Consider the following 15,264-nt stretch of genomic DNA (forward strand, 5'->3'; position numbering starts at 1 on the left):
CCGGCGCGCGGCGGGCCGCACCTCGCCGCGACGGCTCTGGCGCAGGGCGGGGACGGATCAGCGCTGCGGGAGACCTGCCTCACTGCTCGTATATGGCAAAGTTTCTCGCCGAGCTCCTGGGCTGCACGTTGCCGAGCAAGGGCGCCTCTCCCATGTTTGAGGTAGGTGGAGGGTGTGTCTCCGCAGCCACGCCGTCTGCGGTGGCGGGCGACCCCTGACTGGCCGCCCTGGGGTCCCCAGGAGTTGACAAGTGAGCGGCCTCATTGCCCGGTTTCCACCTGGGCATCTCGGGTGGGGCAAGGAGAGGATGAATAGGAGATGGAAGCCAGGGAGCCCGGGATCTCGCTGCCTTGCACCTTAGTGGATTTTTTTTTCTCCTCTAGTTGACAGGGTGAACACGTTTTCTGTCAACCCGAACGAGTTTGCCAGTTGCTCTCAGCCTAAAATGCCAGGAATGACGGAAAAGGAGCTATATCCACCAGTCTCATGTACTGCCTACTTTGTGTCTCCCTTCTTCCTTTTCATCTGAAAATCATTACCAGTAAAATCTTCAGGGCAGGTGGTTTCTACCTTCCTGCCCCCGTCAATCACTTCCCTCCTCTAGCGTCCGGTATCCTTCAAACTCCATGGAAGTTAACTCATTTCTTCTGTGAGGGACATCCTTTAGGGATGGAAAGGGTTACCGGCAGGACTTGGCCAAATCAGGTGAACAAATGGCAGTTCTTAGGGCAGGTACCCTTAAGCGCTCACACCTGCCTGGCCCCGCAATGCTGCTGCTGTAAGCATCTCTGCGAGGTGAACTTTATAAAAAGCCTGGGCTGCTTGTCCTCTTGGGGGGAGATTAGGGGCCATTGACTGTTTTATAGGAAACCTATATTGGCCATCGAGTGGGACAGTTTCACACTGTGCAGCCCTACTCATCCCAGCTCTGTAGTGGAACAGAGTATCTTTTGTCTCTGTCTACTCCTTTCCAGCAGACTGAGTGACAACTAGGCCTGGACTCGCAGGACCTTGATCATGGCCAAGTTCACGAGTGCTGCAGTATGTGCGTGCATAGCACTCCTTACTCAATTCTAGGGCCTGACAACTTTCCTTGCCAGTCTCAGTGTTACTCCAGGAGCTGCCTCAGCTCTCTCTGTCTGCAGTGTTCTGATTGGCAGGAGAGAACTTTCTCTCTTCTCTCAGGAGGCAGGATTGTCCTTTAACAGGCAACTCACCCTTTAGGATTCAAAATCTTGTCTCTGCTGGTGAGTCTTTTCTCACCGTTAGCAATTGTAGGTGGTTTTAGCTTTTTCAGTTTCTGTATAGTCACAGTGCTTTGACTTTGGAGCTCAGGTTGCTCAACCCATAACACTTCTTTTCGACAAAATGGCTTGAAGCAGCGACATCCTAGTAATGGGTGATGAAGAGGAGCTGGGAAAACACGAGCAGACTGGGAGACATAGCTGTCCTTATAAATGACTTTGACTTTTTCTTTCCTTAAATTTGAATTTTGGTATTTAAGTCACCAATAGTGATGCCAAGCGATTTTGGTTGTAGGTGTTGCCTTTTGTTTGTATATTTCTGCCTGTTTTATCCTCTTCCACTTTGATTTCTAAGAATAAATGGTTCACAGGAGGGCTGATAGACAGGGACATAATGAGTTAAGAAAATGAATGATTGTTTTGTCTTTGAAAAGCCCTGGGAAAGGGAATTCCCTCTGTCCTTGGCAACTCCTTATATCATGCTTTGTGGTATTTTCTACCCCTCTAGAGGCAGGGGTATAGCATCACCTTTCTATATTGATTGATTTGTTGTTGAATAAATCAACCTAAAACACTCCACCCAGGTATCACTTTTAATCAGTGTTGATGGGAAGAGTTAAATGATTATTCCTTTCCTACCTATGGGGAAAATCACTGTCCGAAGATATGACTAACAAGGATGTATTTGAAGGATGCTTTCTTCTCAGTCAAAAGCCCCTTCGATACATGTTCTAATACATGAACAGGCAGTTGTTGAACTCTGTATGGGAGGGGAGATGTATAAGAAAGATGTTCTTAGACCTTTCTAAATACTCATTGCCTAAAAGTGAGATTGTTTGGACACTAGGAAAATATAAACAGATCTTCAACTTCACAAATGCTCCAATTGTCATTTTGGAGGTTACCTTTGATCTCAGAAAAATCAGGAGAAGAGATAGATGTTTTCATAAGGATGGCCTTTCATTTCATTTTGTTGTCGCTAAGAATGTAGTTTCTTTCTACAAGATTCAATTAGGTTTGCAGAGAGGAAAGGAGTTCTGAGTCTAATAGGACCTCCTGTGTGTTTGCTGTTGTCTGGCAAGGGAGAATGCGTCACAGGTTATGGAAAAATGGGCAGAAAGAAACCACTCCAGATGCTGTGTCATCTTCACAGGCTAAGGGTGGTGCACATTTGAAACGGTGTATCATTGATCATTTTGTTAACTTTTCCTTTACTTCTTCTCTAGGAAAGTATTTAAGTTTGCAAACCAAGATAACAATTCTAATACTTCAACAAAAAAGCACAAGAACAATAAGTGTACTTCAGGGTCACGGCAGTGCTCTGAGCACTGAGCTAGATTTTTGCAGTAGTCTTTGTGCCACACCAAGGCAGAGCTCCCAGAGAGATAGTGGGTTTGCTGGGCCTTCCAGGCCCAAAAGGTAGGCAGACATTCTGCACATGGGAAGTAGTTTCATACCTAGCAGGTCCTATAAAATGTGGTCTGTATGCTTGGCTGGCTAGTGGAGGGTCTTGCTGCCCATCCTTCCCTTTAAGCTCTGGCATGTTATGAACCTCCTACCTCCTCCAGCCTCTGTGTTGCTTTGTATCATGGAGCCTTGGTGTTAATCAGTGAGGGGTTTGCAGGTCAGGAGGTGGCAGAATTAGAGACTCAGAGGGATTGTTTTTTCCTTTCCATCCCCACTATCCTCTGTCTGCAAATATTCACTTGGATCCTGCCATCCTTCCTCATCTGATCTTGTGTGGCACGTCTCAGGAGCCACACATTTTGGGCAGAATGCAGCTCACTGTTTACTGCCATGTCACTACTCATGGATGTAGTGACTAGAGTTATCAAGCCTCTGTATATTCTACTTTTTTCTACATTCTGTTATTCTGTCTCCACGAGTGTTATTGCCTAATTGCAACTATAAGTTATGCAAAATATGTAATAACTATCATTTATTGCCTACTCTGGCCAGATATTGTGCTAAGGGCATAATGTACATGGTATAATCTATTCTTCTAATAGCCTCATGATACAGCTTTTAATAACCATCTTTCACAGATGAGAAAATGAAGGTTTAGCGACTTGAACTAATTTGCATAAGGTCACACTGGTAATGTGTGCTAGAGTGAGCATCTCAAAGTTCGTCTGTTTCCTTTGACTATGTTTATTGTTATTTAGTTTTTAGTTTTTTTGTTTTCTACCTCAGCTTTATTCCTAGATATACGCTTTTTCCATTGGAAGAAGAAAAGGTAAACTTCACTTTCTTTCATTCTTTTACCCCACAGTATTACCATCGAGATGGCATGAATACTTCTGGGAATCTCAGTCAAAAGCTGATTGAATTCAGAGGAATTATTGAGGGAGAAATTTAAATTCATTTGCCATTACCTATTAAGAAACTTCTATCTGTAGCTGTTCTTATAGATTGTGCTGCTTTATTATTTAATAATAATAGAAGTGAAGAAGCCAAACAGAGCCATTACATGAATTAGCCAACCTACATCCCTTTAAGGGTCTGAATCTGATTTCTCAATGTTTTTTTCAGCCAGCCTCCTTTACTTACCTAATCTTTTCCTGGCCTCTGATTTCTGCTTTACTTGTTCTGCCATTCAAATTATTGCCCAAATCATCTTCCTTAATAGTTCAACTCAGCAGAGCCATTTACTCACCTGCAGTGGATCACCATTTCATAATGATTCAGCAGAGTATGCAGATCCCCTCAACAGTGTGTTCACTACTTAATTTTCTTGCTTGGTCTTCCCTTCCTTTGGTTACATCCCTAGCATTCTAGCAGTGATTGTCTACTGGCATTTCTTCATCATGTCTTCTTACCTCCTTGCTGTCCTTCTGCCTGGAATATACTTTCTCTAACATTCAACTATTTCTTGTGATCACCCCTGTCTTTAAAGTTCAACTCAAATCTCACCTCCAGATCCTTCCCCTTGGACAACTTCCAGTCCTCTATCACAGGTGAGGATTAAATGGATTAATGCCTTTTTAGTACCTAGAAATAACATGAAGTGCTCAGTACATGGTCATTGATGAGATCCTTTTCTCTGTGTCTGATCTCTTTAGCATCAAGAACTAAGTATTTTTCCCTTCCGCATCACCTGGAGTATTTTGTACATAGATTTATGTCAAATAAATGTCTGATGGGTTGATTCAATCTTCCATCCCCAATGGTTCATGACTTTCTTTGTCTTTAAAATTTTTGTTTGTCTGAAATTCATATTTAACTGGACACCCTGTATTTTCATTTGCTATATCTGGCAACCCTATCTTCCCTGTGCCCTTCTCCCCTCTGAACCCAGCTCTTGTGATCCAATCCTAATCTGCTATGGAAACCTCGTGCCCATTCTCCTCTCTGTATAGACCCTCCTTTCTCAGGGTTGTCCCAGACTAAGGGCATCTCCTGTAAGAAATTGCAACAGGTCGGTTCTCTGTCCCCATTGCCTCACTAGAATGGGAATGTCATAGAAACAAGCTTTCCAACTCAAGTGTTGGGGGCATGAATGAGACATGTGTATTACTAGCATCCTTTTTGTTCAGTTTTCTTGTGATCACTAGCTCATTCAGCCATTCATTAGCAAACATCATGAAATGCCAACTTTGTGCTAAGACCCCCATAGAAACCTTGCTAAAAGATATTCAAATTGTTTTGACTGTGACCCACAGTAAGAAATATATTTTATATTGCAATCTTGAATGCACATAGCTAATTATACCTATAATATTGAAATTAAATTGCATAATACTTCTCCTATGACAGGGGATGTACTGTGATCCTTTCAATTCTTTTCTTTCATTCCATTAAAAATTAACTTGGAAAGACTCACTAAATTGATTTCATGAGCTGTTACCCACAATTTTAAATGTATTGCTATATAGAATAGAAAGATTCTATTTTTATAGAACAATTTGTATTACCTCATTATTCCAGTCCCATACTTGCATGTTATTACACTACACATTAGGAGATCCTTGTTTTATCTTGGGAAGCCAGTCACCATGCATAATGTTATTTTTTAGGTGAAAACATTTTCAGGGTTTCAAACAACTAACTTACTGAATCACATTTGACAAATACCCTGCCTTTAAATTGGTTAAGAGGTTAATTTAAGCATGTAACCAGAGTATATTTTATGACATGGTTTTAATTTTGAATACTGTACCCAAATTTCAATTTATTTCTCTCTGCATCCACTAACAACAATTGAGCCCCCATTTATTGACACTGCATTTTACACTCCACACAACATTTTATTTATTTCCTCAGTTTTATATTTTAGTTGACCCCATCTCTTCTTCATTCAGGAAGTTATACTTTTTTTTTTTCAAAAAAGATTTATTTATTTATGCATACAGAACTGGGGTACAGGATAGAGGTGCAGGGGTGGTGAGAGGATTCACCAGAGACAGAGTCGGGAGCAGAACAGGCCGACTGACCAAGTACACTTCTGAGGGGAGCAGCAGGCTTGTCAGGAGAGGTCTGATGCACCATGTGGTCACCTCTGGGGCAGGCAGGGATCAAACTCTTGTGGAAGTGGCTTTAGCTTCTTAGTGCTGCACTTTAACCCGCTGCACCACCAGGTAGGGCCAGGAAGTTACACTTTTAAGCAGTTTTTCTCTCCTCAAATTTGTGTGTTGAAGATCTTGAGTTTGTCCATGAAAATGAGTCTCCTTTTAAAAATGAATCTTAAAAACTCTGATCTGCTTGGTCTTTCTGATTGGCTTCAAGCATATGAAGAATGAGCCATGTGGTCAGGCTGTTTTGAAAGCAAATAACAGGGACAAGCATGACTGTAGCTTCAGTGATTGAATGTTGGTAGATGATCATAAGGCAGAAGTTTACTTTGAGAATAATAGCTCCTGTTGCCACAGCTGAGGAGCTGAGCTTTCTATGAAGGTCATTTGAATTTTAAGCTAATGGACACTGTGCTCGTCTTGTAAATTCACAATTCAGCTTGTTTTGAGGGCCAATTGAATTGCTCCACCACATCTGAGCCATTATATACACACAGGCAACTCTACTTACCTTTTGTGTTAGCTGCTTTTAAACTCCGCATGTGGTCCTAAATGCATGCATTTCATTTATAGTAATATTTGGTCCCATTATGATTACATCTGTCTAGTGGCTTCTTGCTGAGAAACCCTTACATGATTTTTTTTTCTTTTTTGTACTTTGAAAAGGAAAGTCTGGTGTTTCCTCTCTGTCAAATGGCTGGTGTTGACTGCATGCCATAGGGAGCAGGGGTAAGAACTTCACTCTGATTTATTTCCTTTTCTTAGTTCTTTTTAATTTGTAATGCTGTTCTTGTATATTACAAGTTTCTTTATTTTGCAAATCCTTGATTGAATATTATAGGTCCGTAGTGATATTTCTAAAAGGAAAGTTCTAGTACTTCGAGTGCCTACTGAAAAGGCTCATAAGTAAATGACTGTTGTGATGAGTGGTGCTGCTCTCCACTTTGGAGAGAGTCTTACATGTATTTTGACCTGTTTCTCTAAACAGCTATAATATATTGACGGCATTTTTTTAAAATAAAAGATTCATTTACTTATTCATAGAGAACTGGGATATAGGCCACAGGTGCAGGGGCGGTGAGAAGATTCACCAGAGACAGAGTGGGGAGCAGAACAGACAGATTGACCAAGTATACTACTGAGGGGAGCAGTGGGCGTGTCAGGAGAGATCTGCTGGGCCATGTGGGTCACCTCCGGGTATGGCGGGGATCAAACTCTTGCAGAAGTGGCTCTAGCTTGTGTTAGAGGTTGTGCTTTAACCCACTGTGCCACCAGGGAGGGCCAATTGACAGTATTTTGATCGCTTCCAAACCTCAACATTTCAGATCTAAATGGAGGATTCACATCCTCCCACCAGAAATCCCTTTCTTTCCAACTCTATCAGCAGCCACGAGTACCACATCTTTTCCCCTGGAATAGTACTGTGGTGCCATCTCTGTGTCCTTTCTTTTTCCTTCAAGAGCAATCTGGCAGTGACTCCTGCAGATTCTCTCTTGGATTCTACCTTTCTTCCACCACCCACCACAAGTTTTCATCCACAGACCTGACAAACATCTTTTGAGTAATAGTACCCAATTTATTAATTCTTCATGGAGCAGTAGGATCTATAGGGAATTCCACACTAAGCCACTAATTGGTTTGTTTCCCTGCAGTCTCCCTGCCTCCACTCTTCCTGAATATGCCGCACGGTGCCTCTTCACCCCCCTTCCTGCCTGAGTCTGCATGACTCTATTGCCAACGGCCTCAAGCCTCTAAGTTCTTGTAGGTTGTTTGCAGTGGATTCTACTAAGTGTTCTTACCCTGTCTAGCTCACTTTACTTCCTGCTGTTGATTTTCTTTAGGAATTTTCACATGGCAAATACAAATTCTTCTTCTTCTTTTTTTTATTAGAAGATTTATTTATTTATTCATACAGAACTGGGGTACAAGCCAGAGGTGCAAGGACTGTGAGAGGCTTCACCAAAGACAAAGTGGGGAGCAGAACAGGAAGACTGATGAAGTACACTGCTGAAGGGAGCAGCGGGCGGGTCAGGAGAGGTCTGCCACGCCAGGTGGATCACCTCCGGGGCTGGGGATTGAACTTGCACTGAAGCTGCTAACTTGCAGTGCTGAGTCCTAACCCACTGTGCCACCAGGCAGGGCCCCAAATTCTTGCCCACTTATCTTTGTTTATGCTTTTTGTCTATCCTGTGACATGACTACCCATCTTCATTCTTTCCATTTTTCCTATGCTGCTACCTAACTTTCAGGGCCATAGTAATGACTCACCCCTCCCCAGATAGCAAAAAGGTTGGAGAATCATATATTTGGAATTCACTTCTCCCCTACTTCCTGCTCTGTGAACTTATTGAAGTAAATGACTTTGTGTGTCATTTTTATTTCTCTAAGTTGGAATGGTAATAGTAATTATTTCTTTTGAGTTATATAAAGATTAAATAAGATCATTCAAATAAAATACTTAGCACAGTACTAGTAATAGTACATATTGCTGGCATATTGTCACTGACAGATAAAATAACAGCAGTACTAATTATTATGACATAGTTTCACCCTGATCCGACTACTCCAAATTATCTCTTTTCTGTTGACCGTCTCAGAACAAAGCGTATACTCTGTGAAATCTCTACAGTGTTGAGCACAGCATAAATGTTCAATCAAAGCTTAATAATTTTGAAAACATGCCATATACTATTTTAGGAAAATTTGGGGACCAATTTATTTCTGTACATATTTAACTGTAGTTCATGGAATGAATCAGCCACTCTCCCTTAATGACTTGCTCCCTGACTGGTGGGCTGTGTATTGATGCTAACCTAGGCTGTAATTTTACACACGATGATACCGTACTCCTGCCTATAACTGTGTCTGAAGTATTGCTTGATAAACCTTGCCAACTTTAAATGCCATTTAAGTAAAATTCAGCCGTATATTGAAATATCATAAGAGCATTAAATTTTTTTAAATATACCTGTAAACATATATCTTCAAAATAAGCCAGTTGAAACTTATGCCTTAAGTCCAGACTTTATTCATCAGACATTTATTTTTCATGCTATTGGTGGAATCTTTTGGTTGGAAGTTAGATCATTGCAAAAATTAATTTATTCCAAAGAACACTTACCCAGTGGGCTTTCTTATCATAGTTCTAGTGGGAGAGGAATAATGATGCCCTACTTCCCTGGAGAATCTATTGGGTGGCCCAAAAGCATGAGAATTTACTTTCATGGAGATTGTCTGAATTTGCCTGGAAGTCAGTGAGGGTGCCCAGAGAGAGGCACGTGGGACTGGAAGCTAAAGAGCCATAGCTTGGAATTGCAGAGAACCAGCACCAGGGTTTTTAAGGTCTGGATTCTGAACCTGGCTTATCTCACTATAGACTGAATGTTGCTGGGGGAAATCTCTTTACCTCTCTGGGTGTCAATTTTCATAGCTCTAAAATGAAGGTATCAATATTCGATTTGCTTTAGTCATTGCAGTGATGTGAGACTCTAGTGTGGTAGTAAATGGGAAAGCCTTTTATAAAATGTCAAGAATTATACAATGTGAATTGCCGTTACTGATTCTGTAATGAAGAGACAGAAACACAAGATGCATAGTTGGCATCCTGAACATGTAGGAACTTGCTGGTGAATGGACTGTTAAAATTGGTGTGAATGGTAAAGAATAGAAATGTTCTTATTTAAGAGGTAGCAAAGGAAATGTGAAGTAATCATAATTTACAGCCAGAGTTTAAACCCCTGTGCAATAACCCCTGGAATCTATTGGTACCTAGAGATTTACTTAGGAAATAAAGCACTTTCTGAGAGCTAAACTTGACCTAGGTATATGAATCAAATTCTATCAAATGGGGGTTGAGGAAGGCATGCAGATATCAGTGATTGAAGGCAAATTGGAAGGAGGGACTGCTGGGTCAGACCAAAGGAGAGAGTCTGAGAGTGTAGGATTGTAGATTGCAGAAACATATGACGTCAGTTTGAACTCTTCTTTCCCTGTGTCCCTTGAGTCTAGCTCCCCTGTGGCAGAAGAAAGAGCTTGATCTATAATGAGCCAAGCAATACTCCTTGGGGCCATTTTAGAGACAGAACTCAGAGGAGAGTGAGTTAGGCCTGGGCAGAGCAGTGGTGGGTAGTGTGCTGCAGGATTGTGGCAGATACACAGGTATCTTGGAGTCTCTATGGCCTAGTGGCTGCTGGGAACGGTTCCAGAGCTCACATGACAAATGTTCCTCAGAGGAACTCCTACTAATACCAAAGGAAGAAGGGATTCTTGGAAGGAAATCTTATGCATTTGTAACCATATTGTGTACATAGAATTTATCTGAATAATCATGTTTCTTTCTTTAATGTTCTACTTTTGAATGAGTGTAGGTACTCCTGGCCATTTTCTTTTTGTCCTAACAAGCTTACTCTTGCTCATTTTAACCAAATTTCATGTGTGTTTAAATTTGTTATATGTCTATTCAGAGAAAGTGAGATGTCAGAGGGAGGTCAGATACATAACAGATATACACACGAAAATACACCAGCAGATGGACACACAGTGATTTGCTTCTGAAATGGCTGTGATTAAACACACTATGATCAGTAGTTAGAATGAGTCCAGAAATCTCAGGTTTTTTTTTTACTCTAAAACTTTAAATGTGCCATGGTAGATTTCTTAAGGGTTAATGTAGCGAATATCCTTTCCTTTTGAGTTTCTCTTTTTAACTTCATTCTTCTTCTCCAGTATAGGGAGTTCCTTGTAAGAATTGTGACATAGCTGTGTGCAATTTTCATTTTTTTTCTATCTCACACTGTAAATAGACACTGATTTCATTTTTCCCTCACGTATAAAGAAATAGTGCATCTGATTTCACAGGCTTGAAAGAAATATTGGAAAGCATCCAGTCAGGCCCTGGGGAACCCCCTAAAATTATCCTCTACCTTATGGACAGTCCAGATTGTTTATATGTATGGCTGGGTAAGATGGGGGCAGGGAAGAGGGATTTGGGAAATAATTTTCTCTTGCCCAGATGCTGTCAGTGAGTCAAATAACTGGGTGAGTACCCTGGTGCCTACTGTGATTTGCGGGAGTCCATTTGCTCAGTGCCAGGCTTGAATGTCCAAGCAGCTGGGCAGACCTTCTGGGTTCCTTGCTAATGCAGCTTCCTTTATCTTCAGGTCACATAGACATCCCTTATGTGCAAATAGTCCCTGGATAAACAGAGCAACTTCTTCAGGCTTTACTTGGATTGGATCTTTGATTTGAAATTGCTGAAGATTAGTGTGACGAAGAAGTGTGCCCTTACTTAGCAGAATTAATGGATATTAGACAATAATAACATTTCTGTAGAATTTGCAAAACACCTTTTATACATACTTTTGTTAGAAGTGGGGCAACCATAGAACAATATTTTTACTTTACTTACAAGTGAAATAGAAATAGGGAATTAAAAATATCGGGGCCTCCTTGGAGGCACAAGGGGTTAAAGTACAACACTATGAATTTATCTGCAGCCACTGCAGCACTAGTTGATCCCCAGCCAGGGAGGTGACCCACATGGCACAGCAGACCCATCCTGAGCTGCCTACTGCCCTCCTCAGCAGTTATTTCGGTAGATCTCCCCACTCTGTCTCTGTTGAATCCTCTCACAACCCCCTTACCTCTGGCTTGTAGCCCCGCTCATGTGTGCATAAATAAACAAATCTTTAAAACAAAAAGAAATACTAGTTATTGGAAAATAGTTTGGGTCTAAAATTGTCCAATAAGTCTTGAAGATAATAAAAATAAATTTTCATTTTTTTATACATATCTTCCTCAATAAAATTAAGGAGATCTATAAAAACACTACCAATTGAAATCATTAATATGAAATTATTTGAAAATCACAAGGTGGTATAAAGACATAAAGCATCTTATTTTATTTTTTTAAGATTTATTTATTTATGTATACAGAGCTAGGGTACAGGCTAGAGGTGCAGGGGTGGTGAGAGGATTCACCAGAGACAGAATGGGGAGGAACAGGCCGACTGAGTACACTGCCGAGGGGAGCAGCAGGCGGGTCAGGAGATGACTGTGCCATGTGGATCACCTCTGGGGCAGGGGATCAAACTCATGCTGAAGTGGCTTTAGCTTCTTAGTGCTGTGCTTTAACCCACTGCACTACCAGGGAGGGCCCAAAGCACCTTATTTTAAATACAGTTTGGAACAGTGCATGATATACCCAAAATGCCGTAAGTTGCTATTATTATTTAAATGAAAAGTTTTATCATTAATATAAGTCCTTCCCATTTTCTTCTCCTGCAGAACTTGAGTACAAATGGGAGCAGCTTTGACGATCTTTCCAAAATCATTTCAAAGTCCTTTGTCCTACAAAGTTAGCATAAATCCTAACTGCCTTTTTTATTTAACCTATCTCTTATTGTCTTTTTGGATGAAGATACCCGATCTGTGACCTGTAGACAACTTCCCTGTCTGAAAAATAATTGCTAAGTTTCTACATGCTGAGTTGATTGCTGGGATTTTGTATTATGGAATCTCCTGTCCTAAGGGGGACTGAAACTGTAAACAGTGGCAGAGAATAATCAACACATTTTGAGGCGCCGTGCTTTATAACTTTTGAAACACCTTGATTGAATCCTCTTAATGCTCTTTGAAGCATTACCTTTACCTTTTGACAGAGTTAGAAGCTGATGTTCAGAGAGGTAAAGTGAGAATTTACAGCTCTGTAGTGAAGGAGGCCGGGCATTAACTCTATGCTTTTCGTTACCAAGTTCCTCCACTTTTTTTTTTTTTTTTTTTGGGCAAACTAGGGGTTAACTGTGATGCTCACCATTGTAGAAGCAACTGTCTATCTTAGTCATCTCTATTATGACTCCTGTGTCACCATGGCAAAGACATGGCATTTCCCACTGTTTTTAGTGACACTGCAGGCTGCCCTTTAATGATGATCATTGAGTTTAAGCTAAATCTCTACTCTTGTCATTCATCGGTTACTTATGTGACCATGGGCAAGTTACTTAATTTCTCTAAACGTCAGTGGCTGCATCTATGAAATGAAATGAGTGGATTAAATGAGGAGATGTATGTAAAGTGGTAAGCACTATGATTAGCATACAATTAGCATTAAATGCTACATTTCCTGTTATCTTTCTTGTTTCCCACTTTATTTCTGGGTTTGATTTACATTTCAGGCTGGTTCCTCCTATATTAAGTTTTGGAGGTGGGGTGGATATTGAATGGACATGTGCTGAGAGTGGGATAGGCCGAAGAGAAGTTACATGCTCATTCCCTGGTCCACATGGAAACCAAATTAGAAGCTGTAGCATTAGTGGTGACAAAAGATTGGTGTGATTATTTTTTCCCTGGGTGAATGAATTAGTGTTTGCTTTCCTTTTAGAACTCTCTTGCCCATCATTTACCATGCTTTGCTGATTGCTCTTTTAATACATATTTAATCCCAGTTATGAATCCCATTTGTGTATATGGTACCATAAGGATACAAAAAGAACAAGACTTTGTCTCCACTCCTACTTTACTTGAGGAGACTTGATTTTAAGCATAAAAGCTGAGAACTGTTCAGAGCTGCTATGTGGTAGAAACGTAAGCCTATTCTAGGAGAAAGGTTTTGAGGGTTCTTTTGCTAGCGTGCTTCCAGGTGCTGTGACTTCCACGAAGATGTTTTCCAAAGGAGTTGATTTTAGATTGCTCTTCCAGTTTGATAATGTAAATAGGCAGAAAAGTGATTATTTGTGCCTGATCACTTTCTAAGACACAAGCAATAATTAAAAATTAAAAGTAAGATTAGAATTATGTCTTTGTCACACCAAATATAATCTCTTTACTGGCTTTTATTATTTTTTTTTTATTAAATATTCACTTATTTTTTATTGAGGTAGCATTTGCTTACAATGTTGTTTGTGTTTGAAAATATAGGGTCTCTTTCTTCAGGTGTTGTTACTTTACCACACCCAACACCTCACCATTATCTATTGAATTTTCTGATTTTGCTTTGTAGTGCCTTAGGTGAGTTGCTTTCCTCATATGTAAAATTCTCTAAATAAAAAAACCTCACTGGGCTGTTTTGCAGAGATATGATGTGAAAGCAGTTAGCATAGTGCCTCACATGTGGTAGCAAATTAGCAATATTTTTCCTTCTCCATAGATGGATGTGCTTCTTGTCCTTCTAGATTAGAGATTTAAATTAAGTTTTTCTTTTGAAGTCCTTCCTCTTGTTATTCACTCTTATTCTCCTAACCCCTGGAGCATTTCAATATTGTCTATAACTCAGCATGGTTTTACATACATAACCCATCAAAGAGTTAATAACAATGCTGTGCTCCATCCTTTTGGTTTGCTGGAGCTATTTAATCCGAGAAATCGTTGCGACTCTTTCTGTGCAACTCATTGATGTCCAAAGCAACTAATTAGAGAGAGCCAGTATAGAAAATCAATCTTTACTAACATTGACATTTCTTCCAATTTAAGCAGTTGCTCTGCTTATATTCTTTGTGAAACCTGTTGAGAGCTGAAATTGTACTAGATGACTACATTAGCAGGTTCTAATAGGTTCTTGTTGTCAGAATAAGGATTATTTGAACATTAAATACTTAGTGAGAATTTGGATGGGATCCAGCATATAACATGCATTCATTAGATAAACAATTTGCACTCATGACACCATTAAAGAAACCTTGGCCAAGGGGGACTGTTCTAACTCTGAGGCTCTGCTCTACTTAGAGGGAGGAGGATTGTGTTAGATATTTTACTTTGTACTTCCAGTTCATTGCCTTTCTCCCCTCTGTGTTCCAGGAAGCCAGCCTACATACAGCCACAGGGTTCCCTTGGCCTCAGCTTCTAATTTGGTTTGGCCAATGAGGAATATTAGTTATAAACAGGAAGGAGTAGAGCATTTATTACCCCAAATCCCGATTTGTTAGGTCACAGCCCCTGTAAAGGGGTTTTCTCTATGTAACTTGTTTGTTTTTCAGCTCCCTGTGACTCTTATTTTCTTGCTACTTTGGGGCTTGTTACAATCCCCAAGATATTTTCATGTCTAGTAGTTTTTCTTAAACTTCTAGCACCTTTTAAAAATCTCAAAATTTTACTCACATGTTCTTAAATTACTCAATTTGAACATTTTTATCTGTTTATTGTCTACCAACTGGAATCCTGAATGATAGAGGGATAACTGCAACTGGGTTCTTACCCAGTGACTATCTGAATTACTGGTTTGTAAAAAATTTGATCAACTTATAAAAATGCTGTATGCCCATATGATTTTGAGATGGGAAGCCATGGGGATTACAATGAGATGGAAAAAGGCACAAAATAATGTAAAAATAATAAGTTATCATATTATTTTAAAAATGCTGTGTACCTTGTCATATATACAAGTAAAAGTGAATGACTTAACAAGAATAATATATATTGATGTGATTTGAGGCTAAATGGAATGTCATTGGGTCAAATGAGGAGGATATTATTAGACTTTCAGTAAATATCATTGCCTTAAACCAGGATAGTTTATT

General features: G+C 40.1%; 1 protein-coding gene across 3 annotated transcripts in view; it reads left to right on the forward strand.

The window, feature by feature from the left end:
• Positions 1-6: 6 nt before the first annotated feature.
• RASGEF1B (RasGEF domain family, member 1B) overlaps positions 7-15,264 on the forward strand; it is a 507,272-nt gene continuing 492,014 nt past the window's right edge. For 2 of the 3 annotated variants that reach the window (XM_012724270.1, XM_012724271.1), the window contains exon 1: positions 7-161. In XM_012724270.1, the coding sequence (XP_012579724.1) occupies positions 93-161 (69 nt within the window). In that variant the 5' untranslated portion in view covers positions 7-92. Of the gene's footprint in view, positions 162-6,421; positions 6,485-15,264 lie in introns of all 3 variants that reach the window. The other variant, XM_012724272.1, reaches the window with a different exon arrangement.

The sequence above is a fragment of the Condylura cristata genome, unplaced genomic scaffold (assembly GCF_000260355.1).
Source record: "Condylura cristata isolate star-nosed mole 26May11 unplaced genomic scaffold, ConCri1.0 scaffold00012, whole genome shotgun sequence".
Lineage (NCBI taxonomy): Eukaryota > Metazoa > Chordata > Mammalia > Eulipotyphla > Talpidae > Condylura > Condylura cristata.